This window comes from Mobula hypostoma, chromosome 20 (genome assembly GCF_963921235.1).
Source record: "Mobula hypostoma chromosome 20, sMobHyp1.1, whole genome shotgun sequence".
Classification (NCBI taxonomy): Eukaryota; Metazoa; Chordata; class Chondrichthyes; order Myliobatiformes; family Myliobatidae; genus Mobula; species Mobula hypostoma.
The window spans coordinates 38759478-38781548 of record NC_086116.1 but is presented as its reverse complement, the minus strand read 5'-3'; the positions used below and the strand labels follow the sequence as shown (position 1 = coordinate 38781548).

The 22071-nt window shown below is 41.6% G+C and overlaps 1 protein-coding gene across 25 annotated transcripts in view; it reads left to right on the top strand.

The window, feature by feature from the left end:
* The window catches only part of celf2 (cugbp, Elav-like family member 2), a 1121102-nt gene that overhangs the window by 798585 nt on the left and 300446 nt on the right, over positions 1-22071 (top strand). For 5 of the 25 annotated variants that reach the window (XM_063072701.1, XM_063072702.1, XM_063072703.1 and 2 more), the window contains one exon: positions 12907-13022. The exons of 19 other annotated variants lie outside the window; for them this stretch is intronic. In XM_063072701.1, the coding sequence (XP_062928771.1) occupies positions 12985-13022 (38 nt within the window). In that variant the 5' untranslated portion in view covers positions 12907-12984. Of the gene's footprint in view, positions 1-12906; positions 13023-20299; positions 20317-22071 lie in introns of those variants that run through there. One more of the 25 variants, XM_063072711.1, reaches the window with a different exon arrangement.

Here is a 22071-nt window from a genome sequence, read left to right as displayed (position 1 = left end):
CTCACAAGTTCAGATGCGCCATACAACACTTGTACCCCCATTCAATTCTTGTAAAAATATGTTAATATAGAACTCGCGCATGCAAAAATCGCATCTGAACTCGTGCGTGAAAAAATTGACACATGGAATGTAAAAGGTTGGCCGCCCCTGAGCTAGAAGGTGATAGGTGAAGCCAGGTGGGCGGGGGAAGAAGATGGGAGGTGATAGGTGGAAAAGTTAAACGGATAAAGAAGGAATCTAATCGGAGAAGAGAATAGACCATGGGAGTAAGTGAAGGAGGAGGGGCACCAAAGTGAAGTGATAGGCAGGTGGGGAGAAGAGAAATGGTAAGAGTGGGAGTTGTTTTTTTTTGTGTCTTCAGTGGAACTGATTTCCACGCCCTACTGACTCACTTTTGAGGACTTATATTGTAAACTTTTTTTTGCACAATTTTTCTTCTTTTGTGCATTGGTTGGTTGTCAGTCTTTTCTTATGTGTTGTTTTCAAAATTCTATTACATTTCTTCAATTTCCTGTAAATGCAAAAAATGAATCTTAAGGTACATATATGTACTGTGATAATAAATTTTACTTTGACTTTTCAGTCACTGCAGGAAGCTGGAAAAAAACAATGTATAGATATATTAATATCTAGATTAGCTATTAATTTCAAACATCTGCAGAATCTCTTGTGTTAATGTATGGATGTTTTTTAAAATGGTGCCATAATTGCACCTAGTTAAATTTTTACTTTTATATAAATAATTTCCGTAAAAAGAATTAAGACTCATTTACATTTTGGAAATAATTCTGTCATTTCATAATAGCCCAATTTTGTAGCGATGTACAAACACAATAAAAATCCAATTAAAGTGGATTCTCCTGAGGTTTTAGGAGGAGACAAGTGAAATACTTAATTTCAGGGATGGTTGTTCATCCCAGCCCCAAGTCAGTCTGGCTGATTGTGAACAAAGAGTGAGATACTCACATGGTTTTAACTGCTTTTGGGTTTTAATTGATTCACTCAGCATTTCTAACTCCTAAGAGGAATGAAAGTTGGTGAGTTGACCCCTCAAGCCCTTTTCAGTGGGTTCCTGCCACATTTTGGGTGCACATGCACTGGGAGGTTGGACTCCTGCCTTGATACTCGGACTTGCTGATTCTGGCCTTGTGCAGAATTCCTGAGGCAGTGGGAGGTGCCTCCTAGGATGGGCCAGGATTTTCAACACAGGAGTCAGCATGTCTCAGGTCTCTGAGTGAAGCCTGTGGCTGAAGTAGGGTCTGCAAAAGGAACCTATCTAGGTGAATCTTGCAAGAGTTTCAAGAGTCTTGAGTTGTTTCCTATAGTGGGGGAATCTAGGATCAGAGGGCACAGCCACAGAATAGAAGGACGTTCATTTAGAACAGAGATGAAAAGGAATTTCTTTATGCAGAGGGTGGTGGATGTGTGGAACTCATTGCCGTAGACTTCCTCATTCAGTATATTTAAAGCGGAGGATAATAGGTCCTTGAATAGTAAGGGCATCAAAGGTTACAGGTAGAGGGCAGAGAATGGAGTTGAGAGGGAAAGTAAATGGGCCAAGATAGAATGATGGAGCAGACTCAATGGGCAAATGGCCTAATTCTGTTCCTATGTCTTATGATCTTATGAAACATCCAAAGTTCTATTCCTTCCATGGATAATGCATGGCCTGCTGAGTTCCTCCAGCAGATTGTTGCTCTGGATTCCAGCTTCTACTGTCTGTAAATCTCTGCCTTCATCCAGGTTTGACACCCACTTCCCTAGTTGCCCATGCATAAAAACATCTACCTTTGCAGTACTCTGTCTGAGCCAATGTGATAATTTCCAGGCAGGGGTATGCCTAGGTCCATGATTTTCAGAACCAGAGATGGTTGCCGGGATACAATCTTGAGAGTGAGTACAGAGGAAAAATGTAGGCATTGCTGGTGGTCACTGTGAGCCTCCTCCACCACCCGCAGTCCACCCTCCCTCCTACCGGCCAGAGCATTGTAACTGGGAGATGCAGTGGTTTTTGGGTGAGGAGTTGGCTGACCTGTGGAGAGCTGCATTTCCACCCTTTCATCTCGCTGTTAATGGAATTGGAATGGGTTTATTATTGTCATGTGAACCAAGGTACAATTCATATGTGAAATTCATTATACAGTGCAATCCAATAGTAAAACAAGAGAGCAGAATAAAGTCTTGAGAATTGCAGAGAAGAGGCTCATGCCTTCTTCTCATTACTACCATCAGGGATATCACAACATATGTCAGTAATAATAAAGCTGATTCTGAGACAGTGCAGTGTAAGGTGCAAGATCTTGACAAGGTGGATTGTGAAGTTAAAAGTCCATCTCAACATAATAGTGAACCATTTAATGGTCATATAACATTGGAGTAGAAGCTGTCCTTAGCATGGGTGGTACATGTTGTGTATTTAATATTTGAGTAATACTGTAAATATATTGTTTGATTAAGCATTCTTTGTTTACATAATGCATTGCGGGTTATATGTAAAAGTATGTAAATGGCATACATCATTATGCTGCCATATCATGCATGTGCTCCTCGCTTAAAGTAAAAACAAAGTTAGACTCGCATTCCCGGCTCCTTCTTTCCTGTGAATTAGTTTATTGGTTTGGAGTTACGAAACATAATAGAGGTGATGCGTTTTTTAAAATGAACCCGAGATGGCGACTTACCAACTAAATGCAGTGAGACGTTTTGAGCTTTAAAAAAAGCACAGCAGAACAGTTGAGTAAAAAAAAAGCACTTTTTTTTTCTTCGAAGCATTATGTTTTCTTCACAAAAGGAAAGGTGATTGCGTTTTTAAAAAAGCAGATAACAGAAAAGTTCACGGGTTCATAAACAATGAGAGCCGGTGATAATAATCTTTAAAAAATGAGCGGAAATAGCTGGTTACATTGGAAAGATTGATGTGCTTGATTCCATAACAGATAACTACAATTTGTACACTGAGCAAATTGAGCAGTAATTTTAAAGCAAATAAAATAGCCAGTGAGATGCGAGTGCATTGGATTTAAAGGCATAGAGTTTGCTTACCTTAGAAGTTTGATTACCAACCAAACCAGCCAAAATGAGCTTTGCTGATATTGTGAAAAAAATGCAGGAACATTTAGAGCTGGACCCGTTGTTGATTGCAGAACCCTTTAGGAATAAAAAGAAAGGGGAGTTCATTTCAGCATACATGACTGAATTGAAGAAGTTGTCTGAGCATTGTCAGTTCAGTAATGCAGGGGTCCCCAACCTTTTTTTTGCACGGTGGACTGGTTTAATATTGACAATATTCTTGCGGACCAGCCGACGGGGGGGTGGGGGTGGGGTGGTTGTTAATCATGACTGGAATATAGGTGATAAGTCAACTATAAGTCACTTATAAGTGGCTAATAAACTCATTTTCATTTCTAAAAGGGTTTATCTAACGAATTTAATATTAAACACACAGCGCATGAATATAATGATGTCAATTATAAGTCACTTATAAGTCAATAGCATCATAACATTTTAAGTAATGTTTGGATATTAAACACACAGCACATATTTTCCTCATATGAACATATAAAATCATTGCAACACACCAATATGGCTGAATCAGTGGGAGCCCTGGGCTTGTTTCCCGCAACAAGACGGTCCCATTGAGGGGTGATGGGAGACAACGATGCTTGAAGGGCGTTCCTTATGTCCAGTCTATTCCGCTTTGCAGAGATTTGATGTTGGAAATGGAAGCAACTTTTTCAGTGCTTTTGTGGCTATCTCAGGATATTTTTGCCTTGACTTTGATCCAGAATGCTGGCAGAGATGTTATGTCAAAATACTTTTCAGCCCACCATCATTTGCAAGCTGGCGGAGTTGATCTCCTTCCCGCGCTGACATGGATAACGCGTGTGTAATGACCTCGTGTGCATTCAAGTTCAACAGTGGGTGTGACAGGGAATGAGGAAAAGTGCAACTGACTCATTACAGGGTTACCATATTGGTTTTTTCGGCGGCAAATTCCAGAAATCTGGGTTTTTCCCAATGTGGCTGGTGTCAGATTTTTTTTGGCTTTTTCCTGTTTTTTTTTTTACGTGCTAAAATTACCTGCATGAAAATTACATACCATCCTTTTTCTAAAACAATTTCCTTTAAGAAAAATGTTTTTTGGTCAGTTACATTTGGCAGTATGTCTGCTGCCAAGAGTCTGGGCAAGAAGGTGCCAACCGGCTAGTCAACAACATGATCACGTTGCCAAATCATATCGTTTCTTCGCGGCCCGGTTGCACATGCTTTGTGGCCCGGTGGTTGGGGACCACTGCAGTAATGTTCTTAATAATGATGTATTGAGAGATCATTTAGTTTGTGGAATCTTACAAGAAAGCATTCAGGAACTGCTTCTAATTGAAGCACAACTTACACTTAAAAGAACAGTTGAAATAACTGTAGCAATGGAAACAGCAGATAGAGCTGCAGTTGATTTGCAGTTAGGAAAGAAAGTGAGTGTGAACAAAATTGCAACTTCTGAACAGAAACTGACCTGGCTGAACAAATTGTGTTACTGTTGTGGCAGGGGCTCACATAGACCAGCCCAATGCAGGTTTAAAGGCAAAACTTGCAGAAAAGGCAATAAAGTAGAACACATACAGAGAGCACATTGGGCAGACAAAAATAAGTGGGCTGCACACAGAAGAGAAAAAAGCTAAACAGTCAAGTTGCAGTTTCAAAATGAGCATTAAAGAGCACTAATATTTGATGAATAATATGATAATGTGAAAACTAACAAGGGGCAAGCAATATGGCTTACAACAGAAGTGAACGGCAAATTAAAATTTAATTTGACAGTGGCTCAACTGTTTCCAGCATTCCACGAATAAGTTTGAAAGGCATTTCAAGGAAACTAAACTGAAGCCTGCAGATATCCAACTAAGAACTTACACTGTAGAAAAGATAACACCTGTGGGAATGACATTTGTAATAGTGAAATATAATCATCAACAAGCTACTTTGGTCTTGTATCTGCAGCTGCGGAGACCAGGTTAAGGCAGAGATTGATAGGTTCTTGATTGGACATGGCATCAAAGGTTACGGGGAGAAGGCCAGGAACTGGAGTTGAGGAGGAGAAAACAAAAAGGATCAGCCATGATTGAATGGCGGAGCAGACTCGATGGGCCAGATGGCATGATTCTGCTCCTATGTCTTATGGTCTTATGGAAATTGAGATGGAAGCGGATAAGTTGAGACCTAATTTCTTGAGAAATTAGCAAGTTCAGAGATACTCACAAAACAACTAGCAGAGAAATAAAGGTGAGAAAAAGAACGACAATTTGAAAAGGAGAGAAAAGAGAATGGCCATGGTGGGTGGGGTCTTTGATTATGCTGGCTGAGGCAGCCAGAATTATAGTCATAGCTCTGCTCGTAGCTTTTATTTACCCCTCCCCACTAATCTAGGCTTGCGTTCCTGCAAATGGTGTTCCATCAGTGAGTAATCCAGGCATGCGCAGGAGGATTGGGATTGGAGCTATGCTCCCCGGAATGGAGGTGGCTGCAGAGAACGGCTGACTCTGGGATGATCTCAAACTCAGCGCTGGGCAGTTTCAAGGCAGGCAATAGGCAGCGCAGTTGTGTAGTGGTTAGTGTAACACTTTACAGCACCAGCGATTCTGGGTTCTATTCCCACTGCTGTCAGTAAAGAGTTTGTACATTCTCCCCATGACCACATGGGTTTCCTCCCATGTTCCAAAGATGTATGGGTGGGGTTAGTAAGTTGTGGTCATGCTATATTGGCACTGCAAGCATAGAAAAACTTGTAGGCTGCCTCCAGCGCATGCTCAGGTTGTGTTGGTCATTGGCACAAACAACGCACTTCGCTGTATGTTTTGATACACATGTTCAATGTGACAAATAAAGTTAATTGATAATAAACATGAGAAAATCTGCAGATGCTGGAAACCTATCATAAATCTTTGTTGCACTCTTCTGATGGCTGCTATTTTTCTAGCCAAATTGTTCAAACGCTCTTGTTTTGTTGTCTGTTTGAACACTGCTCCAGAGCTGACTCCCTCCACTGCACGCAGTAAGCCAGTGGTTGATCGGATCTGTTGTGATAATGTTCAGTTTTGCCTTGGAATTGATACTCCAGCTTTACCAACAAGATGATAGATCAGCGAATGACCCTGTTCATCATGGTCACCGTGAAAACACAGCAACTGGCTGAATGTGTCACAGTACAGCAAATATAGGGAGGAGTAAACAGTGCTGATGAAGGGTTTCAACTCGAAACGTCGACTGTTTATTCTTCTTCATAAATGTTGTCGGACCTGCTGAGTTCCTTCAGGATTATGTGAGTTGCTCTGGATTTCCAGCATCCACAGAATCTCCCTGTGTTTATGAATGTGTTGCAGGCTTCAAGCAAACAGATTGCATGGACACCTAAGTAACTAATGGACTTTTTGCTTACCGGCCAAAATAAGCAGATTAATCTTAGCTGATTAAAATGGAAATGAATGGTTTAATGCAGGTTTTTGTTTTGGAGATTAGTGTAATGCCACTCAAAAAGCAGCACTAATTGTTTAATAGTAGCTTTTAAATTTAGCATTTCTTTATGGGCTGCATGATAGTGTTGAGGTTAGTATAACACTTGACAGCACCTGTTGTAAAATTGGGGTTCAATTTCTGCTGCTGTTTGTATGGAAATTGCACATTGTCCTTGTGATCGTGTGGGTTTCCTCCATGTTCAAAAGATATATGGGTTAGGGTTAGTAAACTGTGGGCATGCTATGTTGATGTCAGAAGCTTAGTGACACATGCAATCTGCCCCCAGCACATCCTCAGACTATGTTAGTCGTTGACGTGAATGACACATGCCACTGTATGTTTCGATACACATGTGACAAATAAAGCAAATCTCTCTCTTTCCAGAGGAAAAAAAAATATAGTAATACAGAAAGCTGTAAATGCTCAAGGTCCGAAATTAAAGACTGGAAATTGAAATAACATTAATGTTTCAGATTCATGATCTTGCTCTAGAATTCATGAAAGATCATCAGTCTGAGGCATTATCTCTCTTCTTCTCTCTGCAGAAGCTGCCTGGCATGCTGAGCATTTGAAGAACTTTCTGTTTTAGTTGCGTACCCTGCATTTCCCACATAGCATTACAAGTACATGCCATAAGAATCTCAAATGGAGGGCTGGAGAAACTCAGCCGTTTAGATAGCACCCGTTGAAGGAAATGGACAGATGGCATTTCTGATTTCGATCTGAAACGGCAACTCTACATATGCTGCCTGACGAACTGCATTCCTCCTGCAGTTTGTTTATTACTCCAAATTCTAGCGTCCGTGGTACCTTTTGGTGAAAGACCATAAAAGATGGGAGCAGAATTAGGCCATTTCGCCCATCAAGTCTGCTCTGCCATTCCATCATGGGTGATTTATTTTTCCTCTCAACACTGTTCTCCTGCCTTTTCTCCATAACCTTTGACACCCTTACTAATCAAGAACGTATAAATCTCTGCTTTAAGTTGTTCTATTCTGAGACTGTGTTCATTGGTCTCTACTCTCTGAGAGGAAAGTAGTGAAGTAACGTTAACATTCTGGCCTCTTCTCCCTTCCTGAAGAAGGGTCTTGGCCTGAAACATTGACTGTTCATTCATTTCAATAGATGCTGCCTGACCTGCTGAGTTCCTCCAGTATTTTGAGTGTGTTGCTCAGAGAGGACTTTTCCAAAAGCATACTGGAATATACCAATATAATTATTTTAGAAATAGCGAATATTGAAAGTCCAAGATTGAGTGGATGTGGAGAGGATGTTTTCAACAGTGGGAGAGTCCAGGACCCAAGGGCATAGCCCCAGAAGAGTGCCCAAAGAGTGATCAACCAACAGTTAACTCCCCAGACAAGTCGCAGAAAACGCAAAAGGAAAATAATTTTGCTTTCAGTGTATCTTCTCGTGCTTAACTATCCCTTTAAGCAGTTGTAAAGTCATCCAATATAATTCTAAAATAGAGTTTAATATAGGAGTAAGTAATCTGGGCTGTTGGAGAGCCTGACATAAGCAGCTAAATCAATAAAACATTGTTTTGTGAGTCTTGAATGCCAGTTACTAGCATTTGAAGCACTCCATACAAATATCTATTTGTTATATTATTGTGGTTTCCAGCACTGTGATAATAACTAACGGAGGAAAGAAATGAACTGGAAAGACCTCTAGTGCAGAAACAGGCTGTATGGCTGTGGAAGATAAACCCTTGACTTGGCAGGGAACTGTGCGTAAACTGGAAGGATTTAGTGTTGTGGGAACAGGGTCACAGACAGCAGTGACACCTTAAGTTCAAAGTCAGAGTAAATTATTATCAAAAGTACACATCACCATATACAACCCTGAGATTCATTTTTTTTACAGGCCTAGTAAATAAATCCATGATAGAATCAATGGAAAACCACACCTGCTTGGGTGTTCAATCAACATGCAAAAGGAAATAAACTGTGCAAATATAAAAGGAAAGAAATAATAATAAATAAATAAGCCATAAATATTGAGAACATGAGATGAAAACTCATTGAAAGTGAGTTTATAGGTTGTGGACACATTTCAGTGATGGGATTAGTAAAGTTAGCTCCTTTGGTTCAAGATCCTGATGGTTGACGGGTATTAACTGTTCCTGAACCCGAGGCTCCTGTACCTTCTTCCTGGTGGCAACAGGGAGAGAAAGCAAGACCTGGTTGGTAAGGGTTCCTGATAATGAATGCTGCTTTCCTGCTACAACACTTCACGTAGATGTGCTCAATAGTGGTGAGGACTTTACCCATGATGGACTGGGCTGTATCCACTACATTTTGTAGGGTTTTCCTTCAAGGGCATTGCTGTTTCCATACCAGGCTGTGATGCAGCCTGTCAATATACTCTCCACTAACCACTATGGACGTTAGTCAAAGAGTTAGATGTCATACCAAATCCTCGCAAACTCCTAAGGAAGTAGAGGCACTGCTGTGCTTTCTTCATAATTGCACTTGTGTGCTGGGCCCAGGACGGGTCCTCTGAAATGATAACACAAGGAATTTAAAGTTGCTTACCTTCTCCACCGTTGCTCCTCCGATAAGGACTAGCTCATGGACCTCTGGTTTCCTCCTCCTGAAGTCAATAATCAGCTCCTTGGCCTTGCTGACATTGAGTTGAGAGATGGTTATTGTAGCACCACTCAGCCAGATTCTCAATTTCCCTCCTCTGTGCCAATTCATCACCAAATTTGAATTGGCCTGTGACAGTGGTGTTATCAGCAAACCTGAATATGACATTGGAGCTGTGATCAGCCACACAGTCATAAGTGTAAAGTGGGTAGAGCAGGGGGCTAAGCACACACCCTGGTGGTGCACCTGTGCTGTTGAACATTGTGGAGGGAATGTAGTTGTCAATCCAAACAGACTGGGGTCTGCAAGTATGCAAATCGAGGATCCAATTGCACAGGGAGGTATTAAGGCCAAGGTCTTGAAGCTTACTGGTTCATTTTGAGGGGATAATGGTATTGAATGCCAGGTTTTGGTCAATAAAGAACATCCTGGTTCTCGGCCTGAAACGTCGACTGCGCCTCTTCCTATAGATGCTGCTTGGCCTGCTGCGTTCACCAGCAACTTTGATGTATGTTGCTTGAATTTCCAGCATCTGCAGAATTCCTGTTGTTTGCGTATATCCTGATGTATGTATCTTTGCTGTTCAGATGTTCCAGTGTTGAGTGAAGAGCCAGTGAGATGGCATCTGCTGTAGGCCTGTTACGACGGTAGGCAAATTGGAGTGGATCCAAGTCGTTTCTCAGGCAGGAGTGGATGTGTTTCGTCACCATCCTCTCAAGCCCCTTCATCAGTGTGGATGTAAGTGCCACTGGACGATAGTCATTGATAGTCACTGGCAGGTTACCAGGTTCTCAGGCACCGGTATAAGTAAAGCCTGCTTGAAGCAGGTGGCTATTTCATACTGCTGAAGCAAGAGGTTAAAGATCTCAGTGAACTCTCCAGCCAGTTGATTAACACAGGCCTTTAGTACTTGGCCAAGTATCCCATCTGGGCCGGATGCTTTTCGTGGACTCACCCTCCTCAAAGCTGCTCGCATCTCAGCCTCAGAGACCGAACTATCAGACTCATCAGGGACTGTGGGAGTTCGTGATGCCATCTCCATGTTTTCACAGTCAAAGCGAGCATAGAGGGCATTGAACTCATCAGGACGCAAAGCCCTGTTGTTGCCGATGTCAACTGGTTTTACTTTATAAGAGGCGGTGACATTTGAGCCCTACCCCAACTTTCGAGCTTCCTTCATCGACTTAAGTTTAGTCCTCTGACTCCCGCGGCTATATCTTTGCTGCCCTAATCTCTGGAGCCTCTGCCTCTATACAGGTAGACAAGGACAGCTAAGTGATCAGATTTTCCAATATGTAGTCTGGGCATGGAGTGGTAGGCATTCCTTATCAGGTATAACAGTGGTCTAGTACATTGACATCTCTGGTGCCACAGGTTATATGCTAATGGTAATGGGCAAGAATTTCTTCAGATATGTGGTTGAAGTCCCTGACTGTGACTTGAAATGTTTCAGGATGCATTGTTTCTTGTTTGGAGATGGCATCATGCAGTATCTCAAGCACTTGATTATAGTGGGCCACAGTTACTGTGTAAACTTGGGTGAGGATTACAGATGAGAACTCCCTAGCTAAATAGAATGGGTTATATTTGATATTTAAGTGTTCAGGTCAGGGAAACATGAGTATGACAAAACTGCTGCATTGGAACACCATGGAGAGTTTATCAGAAAACACACACCTCCGCCTTTTGTGTTTTTGGAATCAGCAGTTCGGTCCATCCTGTGAATTGAGAAGCCTCCTGGTCTGATCGCCTTATCTGGCATGCCGACAGTAAGCCATGTCTTGGTCAAACACAGAACATAACATTTCCCTCCAATACAGCAATCTTGCCCTCAAGGTCATCAATTTTGTTCTCTTGTGACTGAACATTTGCAAACAAGATGCTGGGTAGAAGGGGTCTCATTCCTCTGTGTTTTAGCCTGGCTGGGTCCCGCACCCCCGCCCGCCTCATTTCCAGCCAATGTAGTGAACCTTCGTCTGCTTTAAAGTTCCATACCTGCTTGCTTCAGAGCTAAGTCTGCTGTCCTTCAAAAAAATCATGAAATCTGTAGTTCATTAAGACGATTTAAAAGTATGTTGCTTAAAAGGATATTACATGCTGCAGATTGCAGTGGGAGTAATTCAAAAGAGGTTTACTTAGAAGTTTTGTACCTAGCCCACAAAACATTACCATGGTTACCGGCACCATCTTGATCTTAGATAAGAACAACTGGTGGATATTTATACCCTGGAAAATTGTGTGGTAAAGCATGAATTGTTACTGTAGGTAGCAGGCACCTGTGGAACAGGTACCACTGTTCCTTTTCAAAGAGGTGATGAAGGGAGAATGGTGTCAGTGTGGATTCCATCGACAGCTCTCTGATTCAGGTCTCTGGGCCACTTGTGTGTGACCTTTCCTTCTCTGTCCCAAATCTCCAAATGCTTCCCAGCCCTCTACGTTGACAGGCAGAGACTGGGCAAGTAAATTCACCCTCATCTCAATCTTAAGTGGGTGTCCCTTTGTCCAGGGACTATTTCCCCTGGGTTTATTTTGCAGAGCAGAAGAAATATTCCCAGTGTCCTGGACAGTATTTGTCCCTCAATCAAATTCATTACTGGCACTTTTTCCTGATTATTTTCACATTGTTTCTGGGAGCTTGCTGTGTAAAATATGGCTGCTATGTTTCCGATGTTACACTGGCAACTTCATTTCTGAAGTGCATCATTGGTTGTAAAGTGGTATGAGATGTTCTGAAGGTCTGTGGAAGGGGCTGTTCTAGTTCAACACTTGTTTCTTCTGTGGATTTTTGTTATTGGTTCTTTTTTGTCTTTTAAAGGTGTGTCAGAGAGGAAGAGAAAGTGTACTGTCAAGTCAAAGCAGATGTTTCTTAAAGAAACACCCACAGAATATTTGAACATGCACCATAGAAAGTTAGCAGGTGTGTGCAAGTGTCATACAAGAAAGGGATTTTTGCAATGGAAGTCAATGCAAATTTCTCCAAAAAATAGAATGCTTGTTAGGAAAGTTTGTCTCAGACCTCCAGAATTGGATTGAACACTTTCACGAGATGTGTGTACACAGACTGAGCCGAGATTCTGAACAGAGCATTAATACGGTAGTAAACCATATCTACGCAAGTGCAGTGCACATACATATATCCCTTTGATCGAGGATGTGGCTTAATAAACATACTTCTGATCACACCAAGTCTCATGGACTTGATTGCTCGTTCCTATTGAAAAATGAATGAAATGAGTGTTGCTCCAGCTCTGATACAGCATGTTAAAAAAAAACACAATAAGCATAAAGAACACAATTAAAAACAATATAAATATAAAAGTAATCCTCTGAAACATAATGTTCAAGTAACTGCATGAGTGAATTATGAAGAGACTGTCTGGATGCTTGCTTTGTAGATACTGTAAAGCTCTCCCAGTGTGTCCTTGGCATTAGTGCTTGGGGGCAGGTAATGTGGCTGGCATTTTGTTCAATTAGAACATTAGAAGTTAGACCCGACCTTTCCAAATCAGACCAGCGGTTAGATCAATCAAACTTCTCTCTTGATTTAGATGGACAAGCCCCGAACCTGCCTCTCCTCCACTCCAACTTTCCCCGCTGCACTTGCTCCGACTTCATCTTGAATGTGCCTCAACCTCACCTGGACTTTGCCCCACACCTGTACCATTTGACCCTCAACTCAGCCTCGCCTTTGCTTGCCTCTTCATTCTTTGTGGTGATCATTAATAATGTAATATGTTAATAATTAATATGTTATTAATAATTAGTACATTATTAATAACGAATTTCTTGTTTTGTTAACCACCAGTAAGTTGTCAGTCACCCTCAGCAGTGCCATCTTAAACTCGAGGACTCCGTAGAGAGGGTGCAGAGGAGATTTACCAGGATGCTGCCTGGATTAGAGAGCATGTCCAATGAGCAAAGGTGAGCGAGCTAGACTTTGTCTTTGGAGTGAAGGATGAAAATGTGATTTGATAGAGATGTATAAGATAATAAGAGGCATTGATAGAGTGGCAGCCAGTGCCTTTTTTCCAGGGTGGAAATATCATGGGCTGAAGGGCATGTTCTATGCTGTACTGCTGTGTGTTCTCAAAAAGCCTCCCCCTGCTCCAACGATGCAGACAGTCGCTGTGTGTATTATAACATTTACACACTTTAATAGTAAATTTATTTTGAACTTTGTAAATTTATTTGGTGTCAACTGTTTATGGCCCTCCATAGTCACTGTTCGCCTTGAGAAGTCAAAAACACATGGACCTTCCCCTAAGAGAAGCTTTTTAAATTTAAGTGCATCTTGTTTTAATATTTTCAGTGCCTAACAGACAGACAGGACTAGATTAAGAGAACAGAGGAGTTGTCTGGTTGGAATCTGTGTTGTCATCTCTGTGTGAGTCTGTTTGTTTTAAGTCTTTTGAGACGGAGTTTGGGATTGAATCCACAGCTTGCCTGGCGTCCCTCAACTCCCCTCTGTATCTCCAATCTCAATCCCACTCTGTAATTGTCAGATGCGTTACCTAATTTCAGAAAGGCTTTTAGAAGCACCTACCTTGAAGCAAGGTCGCAAAGTACAAATTTCTTCATTCAAGATCTATAAGTAGCCTTGGGTGCACGTTTTGAAAATCGTGTCCTCCCCTCAATTCTCATTCCATTTTTCTCCTCCCAACAGCAGGTAACATGAGTTACACCATTCATTAAGATCAGAGCTTCCCTCTGACCCAAATTCATTTACCTGTCTCTTCTGCATGTGTCACAGTAGCAAAGCAGTTAGCACAATGCTATTGCAGCTTGGGGCTTAAGAGTTCAGAGTTCAATCCCGGTGTCCTCTTTAAGGAGTAAATTCTCTACATGCTCTGGTTTCCTCCCAAAGTCCAAAGACGTACCAAGTAGGTTAATCGGTCATTGTAAATTTTCCCATGATTAAGTTAAGGTTAATTGGGATTGCTGGGCAGTGCAGCTCGTAGGACCAGAAGTGCCTATTCTGCACTATATCGCTAAATAAAATACGTTGTCTTAAAAGTAACAATCTTACAGTTAAAATTAACAATTTAGCACTCCTGGCTTAACCACATGGAATATTGTGTTGAATTCTGGTTGGCTCATTATAGGAATGATGTGGAAGCTCAAGACAGGGTGCAGAGAGATTTACCAGGATGCTGCCTGGATTGGAGAGCAGGTCTCGTGGGGGTAGGTTGAGTGAACTAGGGCTGTTCTCTTTGGAGTGAAGGAGGATGAGAAGTGACTTGATGCAGGTGTAAAGACGATAAAAGACAATGATAGAGTGGACAGCCAGCGCCTTTTTTCTGGTTGCATAATTTTAAGGTGATTAGAGGAAAGTATGGGGGGGTGGGGGATGTCAGAGCTAAGTTTTCTACACGGAGAGTGGGACGCCCTGCTAGGAGTGGCAGCAGAGGCAGGTACAGTAAGGACATTTAAGAAACTCTTGGGCACATGGATGAAAAAAAAATGGAGGGCTATACGGGAGGAAAGGGTTAGGTTGATCTTTGAGTAGGTTAAAGGGTCAGCACAAGATTGCTGGCTGAAGGGCTTGTACTGTGCTGTAGTGTTCCATATTCTGTGTTCTATTTGTCCCTGCATTACTTGTTACACATTTCAATCATCCTCTGTGAGTAGGAGTGTTTACAAATTTCAGTCTTGACTTTCATATTTAGACCCCTCACTCTCGGCTCAGACTTCCTCAGAAGTAGAAGTAGTTTACCTTCGTCTGCTTCATTGATTCCCCTTGAAATTTTCATCAGAGTTACTTCTGAACTTCCTGAGTGCATCTACTGGTGTGGTACTGAGATCCATTATATCTGCGGGATCTTAATTTTGCTCTCTGATGCATGGGTTGGCTAGGTGCAGCAGTGTGGATATCCCAAGATGGATCTTGTTATCCCATTGGTATAGATAACCAATTAGTGTCCAGCGATCCCTACCGTAAAATAAGACACCTGCCAGGAGAGGTCAGGACAGGGTGCAAACGATTTCAAGAAGAGAATCATTAAGATTGAAACGGTTTTGGTCTTCATAATCTGGGGGAGATGGAGCTGTAGTTTTGCCTGACACCTTGCATTTTGAAAGATGCTTAACACCAGATTATCATCCTTCCATCTCAATGGCAGGCTCTGATCAATGTGTATCGTAATTCTTGGGGTAAATGGTTCAGGGTGCAGCTGAGTGCTGGAGCATATAGGTAAACGCTTCATGAAGCTGGCTACCACTTCAGGTTAAAGAGGAAACCTACTGGAAGGCACCAATACTGCCAACCTTTCACCACCACCACCCCCACCCCCAAGTCCCCAAAGCAATCTTCCATTCCTCTTTGTGGTGAAATCAGCAGCGTAGCTTTGCTGAATGAAAACTTGAGCAAGTGCCTTTGAAGAAAATAAATGTGAGTGTGTGTATGTTGTGCCATTAAGAATCCCTGTTTAGAAATAATGAGGGCCAGAGGGAACGAATAACAGTCACATGCGTGTAAGTGTAGCTGTTAAACATGCATTTGCTTTCAGAAAAAAGGGAAATAAAGCATACGTGCTTGTGTGGTGGCCATGGGGCAAGTGCTGCACAAAGACAAAATATCAATGTCAGCCTTACAGTTTTAGGAATACTGAAATGTGTGAAGTGATTTTAAGCCTTTCTGCCCACAGTGTGGAAAAGGTCTATGAATCTACAAAGGTTTGATGACTGATTGGCAACAAGATACTTGGGATTTTGAGTTCCCCTCTTCAGCCCAACTTGGTGGTCAGTGCAAGAGAGCTGGGGAATAGTCTTGGGCATTATAAGAATATAGGAGGTCAGGTTTCTGGAAGCAGATTCAGAGGTGGTTTTAAATTGGTTATGTAGTCAAAGGAATCAGAGTCGGGTTAAATATTACCGGCAAATGTCATGAAATGTGTTGTTTCGCGGCAGCAGTACAGTGCAATACATTAAAATTGTCCATTCTGAAATCTGGTGGCGAAGGGTAAGATGCTGCTCCTAAAACATTGAGTGTATGTCTTTAGGCTCTTGTACCTCCTCTCTGATGATTGTAATGAGAAGAGAGCATGTCCTGGGTGATGGGGTTCCTTAATTATTGATGCTGCCTTTGTGAGCATTGCCATTTGCTGACGAGGCCTGTGCCTATGATGGAGCTGGCTGAATTTGCAAGAATACTATAAGAGTTGACTGCCGTAATGAAGAGTTGGCACATCTTTAATTGGTTATGTTATGATTCTCGAAGAGACAGAAGCAGGAGCCAGACATTCAACCCCTTGAGCCTGCTGAGATCTTGGTCGATTCTCCACCACTCCTCCCTTGATTTAGTTGTCAACCAGGATGACTTGAACCAGAATAGGCAATGTCATTACGTAGTGAACAGCTGTGCGAAAGGCAGACCGGCTCAACTGACTGCTTTCCAGATTTCTCAACAATTCTTAGTGTGACAGAACATTCTTGTCTGAGCTCTCCTTAGGTCAGTACCTAAAGGTAATTGGTGCAGAAGCACACAGAGATCCAAGTTCCTGCAAGCAAACGCGTTTATGTGTGGAACAGAAAGAACGTTTCACAGCAAGAGGAGACAGAACAATGTTTATCGCTCTGCTTAGTAATGACCTTCTAGCTCACTTTTCACTTCATACCTTTTGTGTTGTCAAAACTTTACAGGATAAATATAGTATTTTATATTTCTCTTCAAATAATACTTATCCTTGGAAGAGGTCTGTAGAAAGTGAATTTGATGTGAACGGACATAACAAAAGTTTAAAGGAACTGTGGGTAAATATCTAATAGGATTTTGGACTATTGTTAAGTCTCTCTCAATTCTTGAACACCTTTAGTGGGAACGATCGCTAATTACGTGTGCTGTGGTGCCTTTTCTTAATTATCCATGTCTCTGACAAAAGGCACAAATCATATCATTTAGAGTCATAGATCACTGCAGCACAGAAACAGGCCCTTCTGCCCATCTAGTCCATGCTGAGCCGTTATTCTGCCTAGTCCCATCAACCTGCACCTGGACCATAGACCTCCATGCACCTCCCATCTTATCCAAACTCTCTCAAATGTTGAAATTGGAACCACATCCACCACTTCTGCTGGCAGCTCATTCCTCACTCACACCACCCTCTGAGTGAAGTAGTTCCTCCTCAGGTTCTCCTTAATTATTTTGCCTATCACCCTTAGCCCATGACCTCCACTTCGAGTCTCACCCAATTTCAGTAGGAAAAAGTCTGCTTCTTCGATACCTCATCTATAACCACCATAATTTTGTTCTTACATCTCACCTAGCTTTGCACACAGTAGATTGAGACACTGTACAAACAACCCATTGTCGGCTGGAAGGGCAATTAAAATTGGACATGTTATTCAGAAGGGTCAATTAGCCCATAGTAAAGAAGAAATTTACATGTGTGTTGTTGAGAAGGCATGTGTTAAATTACATTCCCCTTGATACTTAATTTCCATGAAAATTTTCCTTTATTCCCAACCTCTTTTATGCCATGTATCCTTACCATTAATCAAGGGGTCTGTAGAGACCAGATTGGGAACGTTTGCCTTACTTGTTTTAGTCAGAGGATGATAAATCTGTGGAATTCATTGCCACAGACAGCTGTGGAGGCCAAGTATTTGGGTTGATAGGTAAAGATGCCATAGGTTCTTGGGAGAAAGCTGGAGAATGGTGTTGTGAGGTCTAATAAATCAGCCATGATTGAATGACAGCGCATACTCAGTGGGCTAAATAGCCTAATTCTGCTCCTGTGTTTTATGGTCTAATGGAATCTCATCCCTGGTCAGTAGCACTAAATGTAGTCAATGTTGCCAATACATTGGTAACACATAGAAAACGCTGGAGGAACTCAGCAGGTCAGGCAGTATCTCTGGAAAGGAATAAAAAGTGGACATTTCAGGCCAAGACTGTTCATCAGGGCAGAGCCTCAGCCAAAAAACATCAATTGTTTATTTCTTTCCATAGATGCTGCCTGACCTGTTGAATTCTGACAGTATTTTATGTGTGTTACTTGGATTTCCAATATCCGTAGAATCTCTTGTGTTTATCCGATACATTGTAATCTGCCTCTGAAATTCAGATCCATTGAAGTGAAGTTCAAAGGCAGAATACAATCTACTGATGTTATCATACCTCACCTTTAGCACTACTGACAGGGATGGATTTCTAACCATTTGATTTTTCTAGATCTTGAATTGATACCACGTCGCCCAAATCAATATTATCTGTGGTAATATGTTTGTTCAAATACCGAAAAAATTATCTGCTCGTTCTCAAACTACACTAGCCTAGGTATGGTCTCCCTCTTCTGTGGTACAGTACATTGTTTCAGTGAATTTGGTGCATTGTGAATGGACTGAGTTACGTCAGACTCCAAGCATTCAGTTGAGAGACAGGAATTATACTGGAGATTACACAGGACAGGTAGTATAAATGATCTACACTCCTGTACCTAATGAAGTCATGTGTGTGTGTGTGTGTGTGTGTGTGTGTGTATATACATTTGTGGTCTTCTGCCGCTGTAGCCCAACCACTTCAAGGTTGGATGTGTTGTGCATTTAGAGATGCTCTTTTGCACACCACTGTTGTAAAGTGTTGTTATTTGAGTTACTGTTGCCTTCTTGTCAGTTTGAACCAGTCTGGCTATTCTCCTCTGACCTCTCGCTTTAACAAGATGTTTTTGCCCACAGAATTGCAGCTCACTGGTTGTTTTTTCTCCTCTGTAAACTGCAGAGACTGTCTGTGAAAATCACAGGAGATCAGCAGTTTCTAAGATACTGAAACCACCCTGTTTGACATCAATGGTCAAAGTCACTTAGATCACATTTCTTCCACTTCCTGATGTTTGATCTGGACAACTACCGATCCTTTTGACCATGTCTACGTGCTTTTATACTTGAGGTGCTGCCATATGATTGGCTGATATTTACATTAATGAGCAGGTGTACAGATGTACCTAATAAAGTGGTCACTGATTGTATGTAGAGAGCAAAACAATTACAAAACAATGGTTAATAAAATTTGATTGATTTATTTAAAGGAAGGCAGAAATGGTTGTAGTTCTAAACATGCCGTGTTGTACACTTCTTCTAAAATTCACATGATTTTAATAGATTACTTGTATGTCAGCAGCTGTCATTGCCTTTGAAACAGCTGGCAAAATTTCTATCCTGAGACATTTTAAATTTGGAATTGAAATTGATTTATTATTGTCACATGTCCTGAGATTGAGTGATAAATTTCTCTTGCATACTGTTCATATTGATCAGATCATTACACCATGCATTGAGGTCAAATAAGCTAAAACAAAGCAGATTAAAGTGTAACAGCTACACAAAAGGTACAGTGCAAGTAAACAATAACATGCAAGATCACAACCAGGAAATGAGGACATTTATCATTCTGCATAGGAACAAATTATTGGCACTAATGAAATCCATGGAGGGTGATTTTTTTCAAGAGATTAAGTACAAAATTCAGAGAGAAATGGAGTAAATGCTAGTCATACACTGACTCACCAATGCCTCAAATTGCTGAGCAGTCTGAAGAGAGCAGGAATATGCACATTGATGTTCGTGACCATCTTCAGATGCGCAGTAGAGCGCATCCTCACATGCCGCATCACTGGCTGGTTTGGAAACTGCACTGCAGCAAACAGGAAGGCTCTGCAACAGGTAGTCAATGCATCACTGGCACCAGCCTACCCACCACCAAGGACATGTATACAGAGGAGGGCCAGTAACATCCTGAAGGATCTCCTGCTCATGGACTGTTGGTCCCACTCCCATTAGGGAAGAAGGTACTTTGTATCCATTTCCCAAGCAATAAGGCTGAACAACATCTCCATCCACTAAACCACCCCACCACCACCACCACCACCACTTAATCAGTTCCTGCCAGAGTCACTTCATGTATAGAAACTCTGGTGCTTAGCGTCACTTTATGCCCATAAAATCAATGTATATAAACTATCTTATTTATATTTATTATGTTTTTTATTGTGTTCTTTTTTTTAATGCTGCATTGGATCTGGGGTAACAATTATTTCGTTCTCCTTTGCACTTGTGAACTAGATATGACGTTAAGCAATCTTGAATCTTGAAATGTTCCAGAATCTCAGTGGTTCAGCACCTGGTTCACTCAGTAGTCCAGATCGTGAGCCAGGGCTCTGGAGAACGAGTGGGATAGTCAGCTGGAGCTTCGAATGAATTCCAGAACAGAGTGCTCATGAAAGTAGGTGGAGCTGCAACTAGAGCCAGGACTGGTTGGAAATTATACTAAAAGGTGTAACATGTAAAAATAAAGTGAAATAAAAAGGAAGCTTGAGTGTTAATAGGAGTAACATCCTAAAGTTCAAAATCCAAACGTCCAAAAAATAACAAACAAAAATTCAGCTGGTCCAGCACCAAAGTCCCAAAAGTTCTGGATTATAGGAATATTTCAGTAAGAATAATATTTATATCACGTAGGCTAGCGAACTGAAATGGGACAGAAAATGGAGGCTCTCAGCAAGCTAGGCGGCACCTGTGGGGAGAGAAACAGGGTTAATGTTTCTGGTTGCTTACCTTCTATCAGAACCTCTTAGTAGCTTGGCAAATTTCTGAGGAAGAACTAGGGAAGATGTATTGGAGCAAATTGCATAAACATAGCAGCAGAATTACGCCATTCAGGCCATCGAGTCTGCTCTGCCATTCAATCATGGCTGATTTATTTTCCCACCCAACCCCAATCTCCTGCCTTCTCCCCGAACCTTTGACCTCCTTACTAATCAAGTGCCTGTAACCCTCCACTTTAGATGTAGCCATAAATAAGTACGGGGATACTGGGAATGTGGGGCAGCTTCCCAAATGTCCAAGCATAGTAGAGAGTCAAATGGAACTGTTATATTTTGGGAATGAGGTGGATCTTGAGGCAACTGCAACTCAGCCGTGGATAAGTAAAGTAAAATGTCCCAAACTCCCTATGGAACATGCAGAGGAATGAGGATTGTGATGATAAAATGCAGCTGAAATCTATCAAATGTATGTTTAGATTCCAAACCTATAGGTGTCATGGTAGCTTAGCAGTTAGTTCAATTCCGACGCCCTCTGTAATGAGTTTATACTTTCTCCCCATAACTGTGTGGGTTTCCTCCAGGTATTCTGGTGTTCTCCTACAGTCCAAAGACATACTGGATAGCAGATTAATTGTTTTTGTATATCGTCCAGTGATTAGGCTAGGGTTAAACTGGTGAGTTGCTGGGCAACACAGCTCGTTGGGTGGTGAGGGCCTGTATTGTGTTGTATCTCTATAAGTAAAATAAAGCACCACACCTGATGGACTTTGCCATCAACCAAGCAGGCTACCCACAAAAAAGAACAGCAGGTCCCTTTATATGATTGCATGTGAGAAGCAAAAATGGATCATCCATTCTCTTATTGATTTTAACCATCACACAAAGTCACTAATCCGCATTTGCTGGTATCCTCTTGATTCAGAGTCATTTTTGACCTTTGATAACTGATGAAAACAGAATCGGTCAGATAAATTGAAAATCCTCTAAGGCTCTTACCGCATGTTATTGAGGATTGACTCCTCTTAGCGGCTGATCATTTGGACAGAGGATAGCTGATCATTGCAACATTCTTTGGCCAGTGCATACAACAGCTGGAATAGTATGGGCTATGGAACAGCCAGCAGAGTGACCGAATTTCTACTCTGTTGTAACTGCTCTGGAGTTCTGAAAACAAGTGATGGAGAATTAATTGAATCATTGACCTCTTTCACTGAAATATCGAAACCCATTTGTAATTTTGCACAGCAAGGACAAACGGGGCAGTATTGAATACTTTTTTTTTCTCTAAGTGACCCACTTTTTTTTTGATATCAGAATCATACAGTGTGAAAACAGGCCCTTCAGCTCACACATCTGGTACAGCATCTGGAATTGGGTGGGGGTGGAGGGGAGAGATCAGAGCAGAAGCAGTAGAGTCAGCCGATACTTGCGTT